We start from the raw sequence: 19,628 nt of genomic DNA on the forward strand, positions 1-19,628 counted from the left end.
ATGCCCTTGCCAAAAGAATGGCATTAATTTGCTCCAGAATAATTGCACAGATCAATATTTATACTAGTAATTAAGATGCATTTTAATTTTTTGATTGAGTTCAAGGGAACATATTAATTACATGTTTTTGCATTCACCATTAGATAGTTTTCATATATTTTAACCGCGGTTGCTTTTTCAGACAGTACTGTTGAATTACATATGATGCAAAGTCCAAATATACTGTATAAGGATACAAAAGGAAACTGTTACACTCTTCTTCTGTCCCACAATCTTACATCAAACTCTATACATATCAAAAATAAACACATCTATGACCATGTTCCAAGTGTCAGACACACTGCTGAGGTTATCAGTCTGCCATTTGAGGTGCAGCCAACGCTGTAGCAGATATTAATTACCCTTAGCTGAGATCCATCTCTCTACAGGGCTGTCTCCTTCTCTACGCTTGTCCAATCACATTTATCACAGCCCATTATAAAGGACAAGGTGATTCTGTGCTTACGAAGGAGAGGAGCCCAAATTGAAATATCTACGGTGTATCCAATATGCCTGGTCCTCTAGAAATGCTGTCTGCGTTTTTTTCTCATTAATGTATATAAATTTGTCAGTTCATCTTCTACACAAAATGGGTTGTTTGGTGGACATGGGACTTCAGATGTTTCCTTGCAAGGGATTTAAATAAATATACCGTTATTGATTGCAGCAATTACCAACAGAAATCTGTCAATGTGGAGGTGTTTTATATGGATTTATAACCACTGATACAATAAAGCATCCAGTAAAATAACAGATGCAGCGAGAAAATGATTTGAACGAGTGACCGAGGCATTCTGATGGCCTGATTTAGACTCCAAACATTTGATGAAAGCAAAACAATGTCCTTTTTGCAGATTAATTCTGACCTATTTTAACATTAATCAATGAATGACTTCCACGCATGGATACAATGGCTACACTTAATCTTTAAAATATATTTATAATTAAGTTGTTAAATTTGATGCATACCCAGGAGCAGACATCTGACTTCACAGTCAGTTATGAGCTACATTGATCTAAAATGTTTGGATAGAATAGAGAACTGAAGATGACAAATATATCTAATGTCCATTGACAGTGTAGCATATTTCATACTATTTGCCACAGCCTGTCTGTATCAATGCATTGCTATGTGTGGTGTTTACTGCTATTATCATTCAGCCTGACCACACGACAAAATTCACACATCCAACAGGGATGGGCGGATTCATCCCACTTCGGCAGCTTTTTTTGATGGCTGCTCTCATTTTGGAGCTGATGAAAGTGCAGCAGTAATGCGGTGGAATGAATGTTTTGTCTACCAGCTTCCACCATCAACTCAAATCGATGGGGCATGTAATTGGTGGCCACTTTTTGTGATTGCTAAGACAAACAGGCGATGTTGGGGACATGGAGGATCAGTATCATCCTCAAAACAAGCCAGAGGGGGGGTGGGGGGGATTTACGAGCCATCAGATTCAACAACTTACAGTAACAACCTCTGACTGATTTTTGCTGCTGCCAAGAACTATTGTAATTACTGTTTGACCAGATCTAACAGTCCATTCTGTAAAGCTACAACCTCCACAAAGGCCAAATGGAATTCAGCACTAATAAAACTAATGAAATATTTATACCAGGGGCGACCTTGTGAACTTCAATGCTTGACTTGTCGATGAAAAGAAAAACATGGGGGACATGAATATGTTTTCTTGTAGTTGCAAATTACAGCAAACTGAGAAGTAAATGTTATAGACCATTTCACATAAATACATTTTGGTGGTTTTATTTCACGTAATGTTACTGCAGTAACAGTTTTTTCCTCTTAATCCTGCACTACGATAACAAATGAAACATAGTGTAGCAATCCCTCAGTGTCGTGCATGCAGACAAGGCTGACAACTCTGGACTTCTTTGGTCAGCTTTAACCCTAACCTTAACCCTAACCCTAACCCTAACACGTCCAGCTTTTACCATTAACAATTCCGAACTGACAAACTCCCACTCAACACTCACCTTTCACACTCACACACCATCTCCCAAGTCTCACGAACATGCTGAACACACACACAGGGGATATCACGATCGTATTTTTCTCTATGCAAACACAGTTAACTACTGAGAAGAATAACAGTGAAGAAGTTAAGTTAGATCACTTTTCACACATTACACCTACATACATTGTGAATCAAAGTGACGCAACATGGTGCCAGCTCACCTTGGTACTGCAACAGAAGGAATCCAGAGTTCTGCTGCTGGTCACTATGGAATCGAATGGATATCTGGTTGCTCCAGCTACGCAACACAAGCCCCCTCATCAAGACTGACTCATTGGCGAGGATGAAAGGTTCTCGGCCGCCCGTATCCTCCACTGTCACGTGCTCTCCTTCCATCACACTCACATTTAGCACCTGAAAAATGAGGAGATGTCACGTCATTGAAAATGTCTTAATTTCTGCGCCTCTGTAAATTGAGTAAGTTATTTTAGCACAAGGGACAACATTTGAACCAATTTTGAAAATGTAAATGTTAAGGCTAAACACTATACATGCACACTCACAAACCTGGCGACCAACTGTCAGCTTACGAGTTCTCAGTTCACACCAGATGGGATTTTGGTTCGATTTCACCAGTGTGTTTCCATTTGAAGCCAAATTTAATCCAATGGTGTTGCTTTGCAAATGGATCTCCAGCTGTCTTACTTTTGCTCCGTTGGCTGCCTCCACAATTACCCACAGATACTGTATGTTTGGTGTAGTCATTTAGTTATTAACCCATACTTGGATTTCAGACGGGTTTTTGAGTACTATTGTAGAATGTATACGAGTCCTTCCACACAAGGTTTGTTGTAGATTAACTCATCCTTGTTCTGACATAAAACACTCTGACAACAGTGCTTTATGACTTCAACAGGTTTGAGCAGCATCTGCAGCTAAATCTGGTGCGGAAACCTCACGAGGATTGTATGTAGTTAAACTGTCTGGATAATGGAGTAGTGGCACATTTTGGAGCAACATCTGATTCATTCCCTAAAGAACTATATAGAAAAGCTAATCCAACAGCAGGCCATGGTTATTACTCTGATAAAAATGCAAAGGTTTCACCTTCACTTCTGTAGCAACGGCTTTCTTAAATAGATTTAGGCCATTATGCACTGAAGTGTGAATAGAGTCGGTTCTATTTGAATGTTAACTCTTTTAAATATATTTTATCGCTCTCTATACAAAAATGTTTTCATTGAATCAGAAAAATTTGCTTCTAATAACTGTAAGAAATACACTAAATAGCACTAAATAAATGTAAGATGTTAGTTATGTGGCAAATGTATTGGCCTGTGCTTGAAAAAAGAGATAATATTCTAAATGTGATGTTATGGAAGATTATGTTAAAACCAAAAGAAAATGAATAAAATTTCTGAAAGATAAATTCACCAAAGCAATGTCACCCACATCTATTCCATTTGTTAAATTTATATATATAGGGTTGAAATCAGCACAGGTTTTGGGTGTGCCATGATGCAAAAAAAAAAAAGATTCTCCGCCACAAACTCATGTCCTTGAGGTATTGTGTGTAAGGAGTGTTAGGGCAACGGCCTGGAAAAGCTGAGACAGTGGGTGCCATGAGCACTTTGCACAAAAGCGGCAGGAAACTGAATTTGGTCAGGTTGACTAACTGTCACTCAGTTGACAGGAGCTGACAATGAGAGCGGAGAGGCTAATGGACGCTCTGAGATGGAGCGTGGAGGTGACTTTTTCCTGAATGATCCATGAGGTCAGCCACTTTGATTGATTTGATTTTTATCTCACCCTGAATATAGCACAACACTACTCTGGAGGTTTTCAGACAAACAGAGAAAACATTAAATCAGAACAGGCAGCAGGTACTCAAGACTCTGTCACCTCTGTTAGTTTTAGCACAAAATGGAACATTTTTATTTTAGTTTACAGTAATTTAGTCTTTGCTGGAGCTTTATTCAACAGTGTCACAGTGAGTAATAAAGGGAATGTCACATGATTTCAGAATCCCTATTCCTCAAGGGCAACGGCAATGACATCACCTCAGGCGCAGTTATTTTTCTCTTCTGCCTTTTTTCTCTCAGTTAATATGGAGGACTTGGATGTTTTGCAAATCAGGTTATCTCGCCTGCTCATCTTATAACTTCATAATTCACCTCACCGTGCAGCACAGCGATCTTCCTATTCATACATCTTCCTATTCCTATTCATACATCCAAAGTGTTAAAACAGAAAGCATATTTGGAGAATGACATTACATTACATGACATTATAATGCATAATGTGGAAAGATCTAAAACTTTCAGATTTTTAAGCCTGTGGGGAAGCAATTGTTTGTTTGCTTGTTTGTTTTTATTCGGCCCTTTTTGGGTATTCGAACTGAGTAAGTGATCAAAACGAGACATAATAATTTTCAAATTATTATCCTCTCATTTATTTCAGATTCAGATACACATGTAAAGCTGGCTTTTGGATGAGTTTCCTGATATTCCAGCCAATGGCTCTTATATAAACATGCCAGAAATCAATTGTACTTCTTGCTGGAACCCTCCATGAAACTAGTGGGAAGATGACTTTGCCCTCCCTCATAGCCACTGACTTCGAAAATGGGACTCTGTTTGTACTTAAAAGAAAAGTAATCAAAGATAAAATGTAAAATCTACTCCGCAATGAGCATCTTGTTGTTAGAACCTAATTGCAAAGACAGAAATTAAAGCTACCATATCCATCTGATGAGACACTTTTAACTAGACATTTTTAATGCAACAGATCTTTTAAAGTTATTGTAAGCCTATGAATAAAAAATTAAAGTAGAAATCTTCAGTTTTCATCTAAAGACTTTAATAGCATGTTCAAACATAGTATAAAGGTCTACCAGTAATTAAAAATAAAACTACAAATGAAATAGCTAATTATAGACATTAAGCAGAACCTAAGGAATCTGATTTTTCAAAGAGAAAGTTTTTTAAAAACAATTTTCTCCTGCTTTCACTACTGCTGGTACAAAATGGAAGGCATGTGTACATGTATATTAGACCATGGGATAAGTGCATTTTAGTGATCATCATTGATCACTGCTGCTGCTATGATCAAAGTTTGGTTACACAGCAGTCTGCATTCAGATAGATTTTACTTTGTTTCCACATTCACTGAATAACTGGTCTGCATATCGTATAATTAAACATGTATTCATTTGAGGATATTACTGTATTCTTTCAGTGTGCAACTTGTGTTATTGTCATTATGGTTAATTATTTTTATTTTATTTTTTCAATGAAATTTTAGTGTTGTCTTTGTTTACTCTGCTTTTTTTTTAATGTGTCAGAGCAACATAGTGTAACAAGGCATATTTCATAGCAGTGATGGCAAACATGCAATTTTCCATTTCGCTCATTGCATATTAACCTGTTATTGTTTCTTTAATGTAATCACAGCTGTAATACAAAAGACAAACACGTTAATGAACGACAATCACATAATACCTGTGTTGTTGATTTGTTAAGCATTCATTGTTAGATGTTTATGATGCTGAATCCATCAACCATATGGTGCACACCCTGTTATTCAGTGAGGTCACACAGATTGTGTGAGCATAGAAGCTTGGTTTACATACACCAGGTAGGCTTATGAAGGACAGGTGAGCAGATAGTGGACAGAGAACATTTGGACTGATAGATAGTTTGGTCCCAGAGGACCCTATCATTTGTCATCCACCCTGGGACCTGTCAGTGCAGCCAGCAACAGCTGTCCTGCCTCAGTTATGAATCATTGGCCATGTCAAGAGACATCAGACTACCTTATCTCCACCAGTGCCTCAGCCAAATGCCCAAAGGGACTTCTTTCTCACTGTCAAACACACACACACACACACACACACACACACACACACACACACACACACACACACACACACACACACACACACACACACACACACACACACATATGTGTGTACACGCATGCATTTTACTCTGGACTGTAATGAGCACAGGCTTATTTTAACTACTAGATGGATTCACTGCCTCGGCAAACACATTTGTGAGTCTGGGGATTTGGCTGACCAAGCAAACTTCTGCACCAAACACAATATTATCGGAGGATGCCATCGAAATCTTTCATTTTTTGGGACGGGAATTGTGTGGAGGGGATAAAATCAAGCTGTTTTTTTAAATCAAGTTTATGAAATAGAAAATCTAAAATGTTACAATAAATATACTGTTGTCCTTCAGAGAGGTACTTGTTGAACTCAGGAACCACCATCTATTCCACTGTAAAGTATTTTCCCTTAGCTAAATCAAAATGAGAGGATGCAGCAGTGAGGGTCATCTCTCTGCTCTAGCCGGTCTTTTCAATCCGATCCCAATAATGAACAGACCATCCTGCGAGGCCACAGCACAATCATGAGGGTAGAACTTCTCTAGGGACACAAAGGATGGGCGTAAAGCTCTAAAATAAATGTTTCAGAGTGCCTTGATCTTTCTGTGTTTACCATGGCCTTTGCAGAACAGGGAGCTTCCAGTGTGCTGCATGTGGTAAACTGTCTGAGTTAACAGTGAGCGGGGATGAAGATCCATCTTATCACATCCAAACAGAAAGCAGCCTGGCATGGGCTTTAATCTCCAGCTAGAGTCACTGCCGGTATCTGACCGTGTAAGAGATCAAATAATCAGTTTCATGCAATTAGAGTGTTACTATCTACTTTAAAACGAGAGAGAAAAAGCATAGACGAATACAAATCAGGCAAGAAAAATATATTCTCCAGGTATGTCAAAACAAATGACACTTTTACCATGTGGCTTGTAATCTTTCTTCTCTCATTTATTAATTAATCTGTAAGTAAACAGTGTGAGCTAACTGTCTGCAGAGGCCTGCTTCCACTGATAATTTACTGTTGAAAACATCTGGCAGTGCTCTGCAATGAACATTTACACTGACTCACAGGAGCCATTGCTGATGCAGAGATGAGCAGTATTCAATCAAAATGATCCCACTATACATGGAAATTAAAGGACCCTGCTGCTCGGGGGGAAATAAATCAACAGCCTTTGGACTTACCAGCTGCAGTGTCATCATTACTATGATAGAACGCATAGGCTTATGCAGCAGAACACAACAGCAGCACACGCACCTGATTGCTTCGTATCTAAGGCTCACATTTGAATTATCTCGGTGCAGCCATCCAGTTGGTGTTTTTGTGTATCTTCTGATAAACTCACTCGAAAATGAGTTCTTGCAGAGCTTGTTATGTAAAAAATGTTATCATAATTGAACATTCACCTCTACAGAAAACATTCAAGGCCGTTTCCTATTTGCACCGATGTCTAAAACAATGGATCCTTAGCAATCAGCAAAAGCTGAATGTTAATGAGAATGTGCAGGAGCACAGGATGAAGACAAAGCTGAGTTCAGTTTTAAAATTCTGTCAGTAACTCCACCATACAGGGACCATCTTCTCTAACGCTAGTGGGGTTTTTTTTCCTTCCGGAGGTTTACACTAAAACACACATTGACACCCTTGCTGTCTGAGGTGCGTCATGAGACGAGAGTCTTGCTTTTTTGAGAAATCAGCATCACTTTCTGAAGTGACTCTTGCCTTTCCATTTCAGTATATTTGCCTCAGTGTGCATTTTCAGCATGGATTTAAATGCATCCATTTCTAATTTGCTCTTAGTATTTTTCCAGAATGCACATTCACTCTCCAATTCTCATCATGACACTGAAAGAGTTTGGGGAGAACATTGTCCTCTGCTAGACAGCCTTCTCCCTGTATGACAGCTCGCTGGGTGGAGGAGCAATTAGTGTCACCTGAAAAGCCTTCCTCTCGGGGTGGCTAGTCCCTGTGAAAACTCATCTCTGCAAAGCCCTGACACCCTAAAATGCTCATCAAGATCAAACTGGCCTCTTTTATGCCCTGTCTCACTCCCCAAAGGCACAACATGATGAAGTCTTCCTTCTGCCTCATATGAAGCTGATTAAAGCCAGCAAGCCTGTCTTTGGCCTCCGTGCTTCAGTCGGGATCGGTTTCTCTGGGACGTACAAGATTTGCACGACACTGACTTATTTGTGCAGCTGAGAGCTAAAAGCACATAATAGCCAAAGTGTATGCATACCCTTTAGGGTGCCAGAGGTGGTGAGGATTACCTGCATCATTGTATTTTAAAGGGTAACTACTGGCTTTACAAACGTGTCAAGACTTGCCTGTCAAGGAAGTACTGTCTTGTGGCCCTTTTATATGATGAGAGCGCTATCGGTCAGTGAACACCAACGGCGCAAATTGAATTCCCGTCTTCATCAGCCACACTTGGCCAGAGTCAGTGCTGTGTGCAGTTTGCTCCCTTTGTAAGAAATACTAGAATTAAAATGGGACTTCAAGGATCAATACAGCAATTCACCCAATAGTGAGAGGAGACTGTGTATCAAGTGTTGGCACTGCTTATTAACATGGCTATTGATTGGAGTCAAGAGCGCAGTCACAGAGGCAGCATCAAAAACCCATCGTTAACCCTCAGGTCAGGGTTACCAATACACATTTGGCAGGCGCAATAGCATCTCAATCCTTAAAGGGGCATCGATGATCAGCCTTTAGGCATAACTCTATGAACATACAACTCATTAGCAGGTTGGGAAAGTATACACTTATGTGAGGATGATAAATATGGAAGTTTTAATTTTCCCCACTGAGACGGAAGGCTGTTGTTTCATATTCATAAACTTGAACAAAATAAATAAAGTAAATTTCTGTATTGACTCGGCTGACAATTAAATTGTTTTTATACATATCATAATAGCTTTATTCTGCGAAGGACTAGCTCTTATTTTGTAATCTGCTGTCTTTGTAGAAATATTATGTTTCCAATAAAATAAAATTATTTCCGTTTGACTGTTGTTTTAATCAAGATACCTACAAGAGAAAAAATAAAATATATTACTGGTCAAATTGAAAAAAAATGTTAGCATTCAATCAGTTCGAGCTAGCCTTTTGTTAAAATTCTGTGTTACAAAAGAGCTACAACTGATTGAGACAGAATAGAGGACGTACACGAGGGGAAAGGCTAAGTGTTTTAAATGAGAGCTGGAGATTAATGCAGGAAAAAAATAAGAATGATAACATAACTGTTAGAAGGATGAGAAGAGAAAAAATATAGTTAAACAGTGGTGACCTCAAAATCCTCCCTTGCCATCTCCTTGAATGATACTGCTTTAAACCTGTCAGAATGGAAGCACTCCCCCAATCAGTCTTTGAGGTAGTGGAAGAAATTGGCCACATCTGGGCTCCTAACACCTGAAATGTATCAACCACTCTTAGTCCTCCCCACACAATGCATTATCTTTTAGCAAGAGTGCACAGATGGGGCCACCATGAAACAGAGCTGGGACAACCTGTGCAGAGCCTCAGATGCTAACTCTTTGAGACTCAGGTAGAGATGAAGGGCAGAGGAGATGGAGAAATCAGAGGAAGACAGATGGCCTCGGAAAGAACTGATTGCTAGCTAACCCACCAGATTTATTTTTTTAAATTAAAAAAAAAAAGCTCAAAAAGATTTTAAGCACTTTAATGCCACAGCACAGTTCCAGAAACTTCCATCTGTCCTATTCTAAAACCTTATTGCCATAGTTACTCTGAGAGGAGGATATAGAGCCCAGAAATAAGATGGAGATGTTGCAAATTCACCGGTTAAAAACTTTTATTTATGCATGTGTGGATAAACTGTCCAAAATATAGACCAACGTTAAGTTGTAGGAATCACCATTCAATTACTAATTAACACACAGATGACCTTAAAACTTCAAACCCAAATAGAGTAAGAGCTGTTTAAGCATGCACATGAACACTTCAAAGCAAAGAAGTCTATCTTTGTGCATACCAAAGCCTCAGCCAGACCTTTGTCTTTAAGCACACACTTTCAGCTATTATTAAATTGTTAGTTTATCTCATGGCAAAAACTTGGTGTTACATCAGCCCACCTAATATTTGTGCCATTATTCTGAAAATAGGTTGTAAGCCGGCCAGAATCAACAGATGGGAAAACATATTAAAAGCCGTTAGCTGTGGCCGAGAGGTTTCAGGATGAGGACAGTAAATTTTCCTGATGCATTTTTCATCCTTCCTATCTTGCAAGCTGCCAGCTGCTAAAAGAAGAATTGTACAAACACAGACAAGGTCTGCTCCTGCTTATTTAGTCTCTCCGACTGTCTCCAATGTCCAATAATGGTACATATTGTGCTGGAAAAGCCTGAAAAGGATTTGTTTATAAATATAAATATAGATTCATAAATATGTACCATCAAATAAAATTATTTTATATACCTTTTACCTTATTTCCATCCTTTTCCCTTGCCCACTACTGGTCCATGTTTACACTGGTGGTCTCCCCTTAAATGAGGCTGGCTGCCAAAACAAGGAAATGTACTTTGACTTCCCATCCTATTTGATTAGTACCACTAAAATTACATGTAAATATTTACTGAGAAAAAGGACATTCAAAATGATATTAGCTTTTTGTTTGAGCCAATGTGTCTGATCAGCCTTTAGTGAAACAACCCAGTTGCAGGTTCCTATCTATCATCTGGTGTTATTATGTCGCCTTTACAACAACTGAACTACAAGGACATTACTCGTCTGGATGCATTTATTGCTAGCTGTCATGTTTAACACATGACACATCTGGATTGTGCAGATTCATATCTGCATTGTAAAGTGTCTTAGTGCATCATTTCCAATACAATGTCAAATCATTCCATACAAATGCATTTTCTTCCACATGTGAGGTTTAGTGCACCATTTCCAATACAATGTCAAATCAATCCATACAAATCCATTTTTTCCACATGTGAGGTGGCAAGAATTTCTGATCATGTTACAGTTTTTGCCGATCTGTATGTAGCCAAGGAAATAAATAAATAAATAAATGACAAAGCCTTCCTCTTGTGTGACGTGGTAGTGACTGTAATGTATCCTGTTCTGAGAATGCTTGTTGCAATTTACCCCTGTCTCCTATTCATGGCTTTCTATCACACTATGCTGTGAACTCTACTGTCTGTGCAAAATCATGGACAGTAGAGGGTAGCTATTCAAATATCAAAACCTATGTGAGGATTAATGAGTGCTTTAGCAGGAATGTTAGCACGGCATTAGCTATCCTCATGCAGGTAGTATGATTGCAGCCGCATTCAACTTTCAGATATGAATACCTGGTTTATATGACTATGTATGACTCCACTGAGTAATATCAAGTAGCTCAATCCCATGAAATATTATTCAAAATTGTGAAGCTGTTGCAGCTTGGTTTTTGGACAGTGAGCACAAATTGGTGAGGAGGTTGGAAATTAGGTTAAAACTCTTCATGTATAAACAAATTCATGAAGTAAACATCCTTTTGTTAGCACATTGTCTTTGCACATTATTACTGCTGAACTCTCCTTTCTTATTTCTTCCCTTCGGACCTGGAAACCATCTAACCAGACAAGCTTCAAAAGTTACTGACAAGAGCTGGCAAGACACATACTTGACTTCAATTTCTAGATTTCTATTTTGAGTTATTTGATGTCTCTGTCAGCAACACAGACTGCAACTCCTCATTCTATTTAGCTGTGCCAAGCAGTTTTCTGTATCTTTTGCCATCAGATCAATATCAGTTTAGCTTTAGGAGAGAGCGTTTCTGGCCCCATCTGTTCACATGGTGGTGCTGAAACACACAGCTTCTTAATGGTTCTTTATCATGGTATAGTATGGGAAGATAAAATGTCTCTATCTGTCGCTTTTCATCCTGTACTTTTCTAAAGGCATTTTTGTCAAAAGCACTGAGGGCTGATATAGCATATGTTGAGAAATTCATATATCTCTGTGCGAATTCACATGTGCAGGCAGAGTTCATTTTACCTCAAGAAAGTTGTGCATCTGTGGGAGGCGCTTCAAGAAAAATTTGTTCATCACAGTGTGATGTTTATGCATCCCAAAAGTAATAATAGAATATACAGTAGAAGTGTACACAAGGATTGAGTTTTGCCAATAGTACAATGTAAAATCTAAACAAGCGGTTAAATTAAATGTTTTGATTAATAATATCATAACTGTTAAAGTAAAAAGAAAGAGTAAAATTATATTAGTATTATCAAAATTTTAATGCCTGGTAGTCATTTACAAAAAACTGTTTTAGAAATAAAGAGGGATGTTATACAGCTTCTCCGCAGTGCACTGGCGTCATGCCCGGAGTGTCCCCCGCATCACTCCCTGTGCCAGCTGAGATAGGCTCCAGGTTCGAAATTTAAGTGGACAAATGAAAAAATTGTAATATTTTTTGTGACCCGCTACGGTGGATGAAGCAGCAGAAAATGAATGAATGAATGAATGAATAATACAGCTTTTTTCACTTTTGCTTTTCAGTAGTTTTCTTTGCCTTTAATTCATATATTTTCCAGTGGACACTGCACCAAGCTGAGAGACCTTTCTCCACACACATTTCAGTAAAATCTGTCAGTGATATCTGTCTCTTTTTCTTCATTACCTTTTCATCGCTTTTTTTAGTCAAGAAAGCACTCAGTCACTTTCTTTTTCTCCAACTTTTGCATCTTTTTCGGAGGTATGGTGATAATCAATCAATCAACTTTTATTTGTATAGCGCTTAGTCACATCAGCAGACATTTCAAAGCACTTTAACAGACAGACAAACCCAACAAGATGCTCATGTTTGCTTTGGCGGGTCTAACTAACTCCTCGCTCTCACTGCAGTGTAAAACGAGCAGACGTCATGTTGTCGTTTGGTATTTTGATAAGGCAGAATCACGCAGGTAGGTCATGTGATGAGAAATGGCGATGTCCGGGTTCAAAATTTAAGTGGACAAATGAAATAATTGTAATATTTTTTGTGAATCGAAGTGCATTTAAAGCTTGCGTCCCAGGGACGCACGCTGTCTGATGATCGTGCGTCCCTGTCAAATAATGTGCGTCAGAGACGCAACAACGCACGCAAATGAGAACACTGCCAGGTAAGCATGCCTGTGGCTTTAAGTTGTCCAAAAATTAAGAATTAAGTTAGCCGGGAGGCAGTTTTAAAGAAAAGCACACTCTCAAACATATACTCTGTCAAGACTTATCTTAGCCCTCCAGAGGCAGTAAGACAAAGCTCACACATTTTGAATTCTCCTGTGGTAAATGAGGCGTTTGAGGAATTGCAAATGCCAGAGAACACTCACACACACACAGACACACACACACACACACACACACACACACACACACACACACACACACACACACACACACACACACACACACACACACACACACACACACACACACAAAAACAGTGACAGCTAATTTTTATAACCTTTTGTGAAAAGACTTACCAAGCAAACATTCAACCTGAGACAGATCCCATCATTTGTGCCCCCCATCCACCCACTCACCCTAGCACTTTGCTGCCTGTCTATCTCTGTCAACCCACACAAGACCATTAAATAGTGTAAAAGCTAAGACAAAAGTAAAATATGTCAATTCTTCACTGGTTTCCGCAGCATTATTTTATGTTCATCAGTGTTTTATGAAGAATCAGACAGCAGCATGCTTATTAGAATGGCTATTAACATTAAAATGTCACAGGAAAAGTTGATGCCATGGCTATTTATATGCGATCATATTGCTAAAACTAACCAAGCTAATTATTAACGATCATGTGATTCTGAGCTCCAACTTTTACTGTCTTTCAACAGATTGTTTTTATTTTAATAATAACTGCTGTTTTATTTGCACACAGAGACCTGTTAACAACATTGTTAAACAACTAGCTGATAAAAATGGTTAATGACCTCCACAACTCCAAAAAATAATCTAAAAAACAATATTGATTAAAGTTTCAACTATTAACTTTATCATGTTGCATATTTTAGCTTAAAAACTACAGAAGGGTCAACAACATACATAAACATGGTGAGCCTTTAACTGACCTGAACCTCAATGCCGTATCCCAGGTAGACGGTAATCAAGTAGTTGCACTCCAGTCCAGAGTCAAGATGCTGCCGGATTTCAATGTTAGCTTCAGGGTCAGTGAAATTCAGATTGCATGGCTCTGTGGGAGACAGTGAAAAGACAAGTTATTCCATTTTCCCAGGTGACTGATCTTCCTGACAGCCCACCTGTGTCTCCATTGACCCTGTAACCCTCTAACTATCTCTGCAGATTTCCTTCCAACACTGCTCATATTGGCCCTCAGCCATCTGTGGCCAGTGGAAAGGACAAGCAGGACACATGAGGGAAATCACATTATTTTTGACACATGAGCAGCACTGTTATTCCCAGTGGAGTGATGAATAGTGCTGTATGAAAATAATAAAGACGTGACGTTGATGGCCGGCTGTTTAATTTTGTTGTCCTCTGGGATGATTGAGCAAAGTCTTGCAGTATTCTGAGCAGATAAATGTCATTTGCATGCTACATCTATTTATGTCATAGAGGAGGCTTTTATGTGTATCACTGAAAGTCACTGAAATAAAACATACCTGCTGTTTGCATTGTGGTAATGGTGGTAGTTGTAGTAATGATTGTAGTGGCAGCTGGGTTGGGGAATGAGTGATGTGGACTGACTTTGTGTTTTACTGCTGTTTCCCCAACTTCCCCTTGTCTTGCAAGGGTTGTCTCTGCAGGAGAAGCACTCCAACTTTGAGGTTGACTTCTCTGCGAGGAAACAGAAGCCACTGGGTTATTTTCAGTGGATGAACCTTTATATTTTGGTATCACGTGAGAGGTGAGAGAGCCTGTTGTTGCCTCTACCTTATCTGGCCCCTTAGTTTTCTCATTTGAAGTCATCTTTTGAGGTAGAGACATAGGTGGCCTCAGTGTTGTGGGAGGAAATGTGGTTAGTGGGGAGGTGGCGGCAGCAGTGGCAGTAGTAGCAATGTCTGAGAAAGCTGGGGCATCCTCATGGGGCACCAGCTGAGTGACAGGCTCTTGTGCATCTGAGGCAGGCTCAGAGCCCATCATGTGGGAATATTCAGCTACAGAGCCGTCTCTCCTAAAAAAGTGCTGGTCCCCCTCAAACTCTCTTGTTAGTAGGTGCTCATGCAGCAGCAGGCCCTTGAAAACGGGCTGGTGGTTTGGGATGTTCATTGATGAGGCCGTGGTGACAGTCTGGACTTCACTCTCTGTGTCCAATGTTGATGAATCCCTGTCTGGAACCAGTGTCCTCTTATGTATGCTGTTGCTTTGCTTTAGACCTGAGTGTAAAATAAAAAAAAATAGAAAAAAAAGATGTTTGTAGTAAGCAAAAAATTTCAGGCCAGTAAGCTCGTAAACCATCACACAGAACACGAGTGCAGTAACTTTTCTTGACAGTTTCATTATAGAATCATCAGGTCTGCCAGCCTATAATCTACCAAAGTGATGCCTAATGAGGTGAAAAGCTGGCCTTATGTGTAATTCTGCCACACTTATTTGGTTGCTATTAAAATCAGTTCATTATGAGAGAGAGAGAGAGAGAGAGAGAGAGAGAGAGAGAGAGAGAGAGAGAGAGTGTGTGTGTGTGCGTGTGTTTTGTTTACAGCTGTACAAAAGTGCAATCCCTCATACTAGCTATAATAATAGCACTACAGTATGATGGGTTTACATTATGTAGGTCACTGCATGTTACCCGCACATGCATGATGCTATTGTACGGATTTTTGAGGGTTGAACGCACACACTGTATTTTGAATGTCGTCCAGTGATCTAAATTCAATTGAACACATCACACATGAACCATAACAACACAATAACATTGTTTAAGGTGCATTCGACTGATTAATAGTGACTGTGATGAGCAGCAGCATCCAGAAATCCAGTCTCTCATCAAACACAAATTCCACAATTACACCGACAGTCAGGTGTGAGAATGGAGAATAAAAATAGGTATAAAAATAGATATTCATCTATTTTCTTTTTCTTTTTTTTTTGCAGGACAATGTTTTAATCGCTTTCTCACCCCCCCTTCTCTCTCTCTCTCTCTCTCTCTCTCTCTCTCTCTCTCTCTCTCTCTCTCTCTCTCTCTCTCTTTCTCTCTCTCTCTCACTCTGTCTTTCGTCTCTCGCACTCTAACACACATAGACATACACACACACACACACACACACACACACACACACACACACACACACACACACACACACACACACACACACACACACACACATACACACACACACACACACACACACACACACACATGCAAAACACTCTAACATGCAGCAGAGCAGTCACTTGAACATTTTCCACAGCAACAGCTCGGAACTGGTGGGGAAAAAAATGCATGAACATGTAGGTGTCAACTGTAAAATACTACTGTATCCACACCATAACCACATTTATAAAATTGGAGCACATAGATACAATGTCTCAAGTGAAGTCAAAAAAGCAATAAATGCTTATAAAAGTATTGCTAATATATTTAATTATAAGAATTTTCACGCATTGCAGAGAGTAGTTAAACATTTTTTCCTTTCCTTGCCTAGATTATTACGAGCAACAGTTCCTGTGGTACGTAATTATGAGATTCTTGCAAATTACAGAACAAGTTTAAACAAAACCTTTAAATACATCTTTTAAAGTAAAGAAGACAAAATGCAGCATATGCTTTACAGCAGCTTTTTATCCATTTTGGTGATAAAAGTTTTATTACATTTAAAAGACATATTGAAAATCAGTTTTGAGACAACAGTTATATAACCAGCAAACATATGCACATACATAATTATTTATGAAACTGGGTTCATTAATTCAAGATAACTGAAGGGTTAAAGCTGTTGGTGGAATCTGAATGTCTTTAGCCTTAATAATTGTGTAAATGATTTCATGGGGCATTACTTTAACAAGAATGAGATAGTAAAAATTTTGATTGAGACAATTAAAATTTTGGTGACAGATACGGAACCACACTTTTGAGTGTGAAAAACTTAAATGGACATTCAAATATACCATAATGCGTATTTTGTACTCTATGACATGTATGAACATAAAGCTATATTTGCTCGTAACAACTCCAGTAACAAAGATCCAACAAATGTAGTCCCTTTCTCAAGCAGTCCGATAATTGTAGTGTGTCTAAACATTCCATAATTAGCCAATTGTTTTCAACATTTTAATCAAATCGGGGTAAATTTGATGAATAGATGCTTCCAACCAATGCAAATCTTCCAAATAGTTTGAACATTAGGAGACGTGAACTTCTTTGTACTGTATGTTCTCTGTGGATTTGACAGGATGGTTGTCCTGAAATGATCAAATATTCTCCATCTGGCTGCTGGTTTGACAAACTCAGATGACTACAAAGAATTTTGCCTCATTTAACAGCCTTCATGTGGAAAGAGTTTTCTTCAGGTTTTGAAATTCTAATGCCGATTTTAAGTTCTCTTGAGAATGTTGGCAGCTTTACTCTCTGTCCTGTAAGACAGAGATAGAAATACAGTTTGTTTCTGTATTTCTGCATGAAAATAAACATGCAGCTTAGCAAGAAGATTTAGGAGGTTGACTCAATATACAGTTGAATCAATATGTACATTTTACCATGTTTTTCCCCATTTAATATTTTGTCTTTATTCTTTCACCTTTTTTTAATGTTTTACATTACATTTTTACTCAAAATGGATGACTCAAACAATTCCATGTGCTTTGTATTGCATAAACAAAGGGCTAAGTTAATATGTAATTGAGTTAATACAAAGATCTGATTTGTCTATGTAAATGTGGCAAATTAATTTGGTTTGACACCTTAATTAGCTCGCATTTGAGATGACAGTTCGTCTTAATGAGAAAGGAAAGCTGCCGGAACACTTTCCATGCTTATAGATGAGAAGATGTTGATGGGCAACAAATGAGTTACAGATTCTCACAGTTAGCATTTCTTTTTGCTCAGCTGTCAGAACGGATGCATGATTTGTCTTAAGATGGTCTGTAGGTAAGCTCAATAGCAACACAACGTGGTTTCTGTATAAATGTTCATGCTTCTACTGGAGGTCTGTGAAACTCTTGTAACGGTACTATACATACACTGCTTCAGAGTTTCACAGCCAGTCCACTGTTTAAGCCCTTAGTCACAGTGTGATCAGTTTTTAACACTAGATTAATTATCAAGCTTGTATATTCTGTATTGGACAGACTCATTTTGGGGGTATTGATTATAAGTGCAGACTTCTTTTCCTTCATCTCTTATACAGATCAGTAAATCTGTTTGTTAGGAGGCTTCATTCCCTTGTGACTTATAACTTTGTTAACATTGATCCTGCAAGAATTTCCATAACGGGATACAGATATTTGTCTATAATGAAAAATCGTGACTTGGTAAACGTGAAAAAGAAGTAGGCTACTGAAGGATCTCTGCTTTGCTCATAAAACTTTGAACATAACAGTATGTTACTGCAACGTTTTGCTGATGCAGGCTAGTTTCACAGCTATCAAGCTAATAAAAGTTTGATCAGCCTATCCAAGAGAAAGAGTAAACATTTTATTTACACTATCTCGCAGGCCAATAGAATGAACAAATGTTTGTTTGTTTTTTATTTTAGTAGGAAACTTGAAAACATCATATGTATCTTTCTTGGGGACGGAAGCAATTCATAGACCTTCTGATGTTCTCAGACGGAGGAGGAGCATTTCCTCGTAACCTTATTCTGTCACAACAAGAGCGGCGAAAGCTGCACCATAAAGGGATATTACGCCTATATATACATGGCTCACAACCAGGGAGAGTAAAGGGAGTAATAGAGGAAGAAGAAATATCTTCAACACACTGATGTTGTGTGGCCGATTGGCATTTTTGAATATGTGCTGTTTTTGCTGCCTCAAAGCATTAACTGAATCCTGACATGTGCTGTATATTCTTATATTTACCCCCCTACTGTATTTATCTTTGATAGTGAGCATTTGATTGTTGATTTGTTGCCCTTCAGTCTCAAGTGAAAGTGGAGCACAAGAATGAGGAACTGGATTAAACCAGGGTTTCTCATACACAGATCAATACAGGATCAATGCGTACAGGTTGAAGACATCACCGTGTTGATTACAGAGGAGCAAATCCTCCTGCTTTACCACTCCCCTCTCTGACCTTTAATTGGTGTGTGAGAGAATAAAGCTGAGATTTAAATGCAATATGCCCATCATTAGTAATGTAAATCAATATAACCAGGAAATAACAAATTAATGTCTTTTTTAAATGCATGCCACATTCATAAGTTGTAAATTATGTGAACTGGCTTACTACTTTTAGTGGCCGCTGAAAATCCTGATGGATTAATTCTGGAATAAAGATTTTATTATGAAATTCATATCATGCAAAGTACATAAACTTTTAAGTAGCCTGGGAAAATGTGTAGTTTATCTTGAGACTAATCAAATTGCATTACTGCCCCGACTACAATTTGAATGTGGCACGGTGCAAGCTGAACAGATAAAAATAAAATATTTAAATAGTATGCAGAAAAGATAAAAACAAATAAAGTATGGAGGATGAAATCATATATTTGAATATATATACAGAAAATTATCATTTTTGTCCATCTATATAGAATATTTATTTATATATAAATAAATAATTCATAAAATTCTCAGAATTAAGTTAATATGTAATGCAAAGT

At 38.4% G+C, this 19,628-nt stretch overlaps 1 protein-coding gene across 5 annotated transcripts in view; it reads right to left on the reverse strand.

Moving 5' to 3' along the window:
• LOC137606166 (seizure protein 6 homolog) overlaps positions 1 to 19,628 on the reverse strand; it is a 75,730-nt gene that overhangs the window by 20,218 nt on the left and 35,884 nt on the right. For 4 of the 5 annotated variants that reach the window (XR_011037829.1, XM_068331284.1, XM_068331283.1 and 1 more), the window contains exons 1-4: positions 14,800 to 15,325; positions 14,529 to 14,703; positions 13,977 to 14,098; positions 2,237 to 2,429 (exon numbers count right to left, since the gene is read on the reverse strand). Coding sequence is in view for 4 of the 5 variants with exons in the window: in XM_068331284.1 (XP_068187385.1) it covers positions 2,237 to 2,429; positions 13,977 to 14,098; positions 14,529 to 14,703; positions 14,800 to 15,324 (1,015 nt within the window). In the remaining variant the exon portion in view is untranslated. Of the gene's footprint in view, positions 1 to 2,236; positions 2,430 to 13,976; positions 14,099 to 14,528; positions 14,704 to 14,799; positions 15,326 to 19,628 lie in introns of those variants that run through there. The other variant, XM_068331282.1, reaches the window with a different exon arrangement.

The sequence above is a fragment of the Antennarius striatus genome, chromosome 13, assembly GCF_040054535.1.
Source record: "Antennarius striatus isolate MH-2024 chromosome 13, ASM4005453v1, whole genome shotgun sequence".
Taxonomy (NCBI): domain Eukaryota; kingdom Metazoa; phylum Chordata; class Actinopteri; order Lophiiformes; family Antennariidae; genus Antennarius; species Antennarius striatus.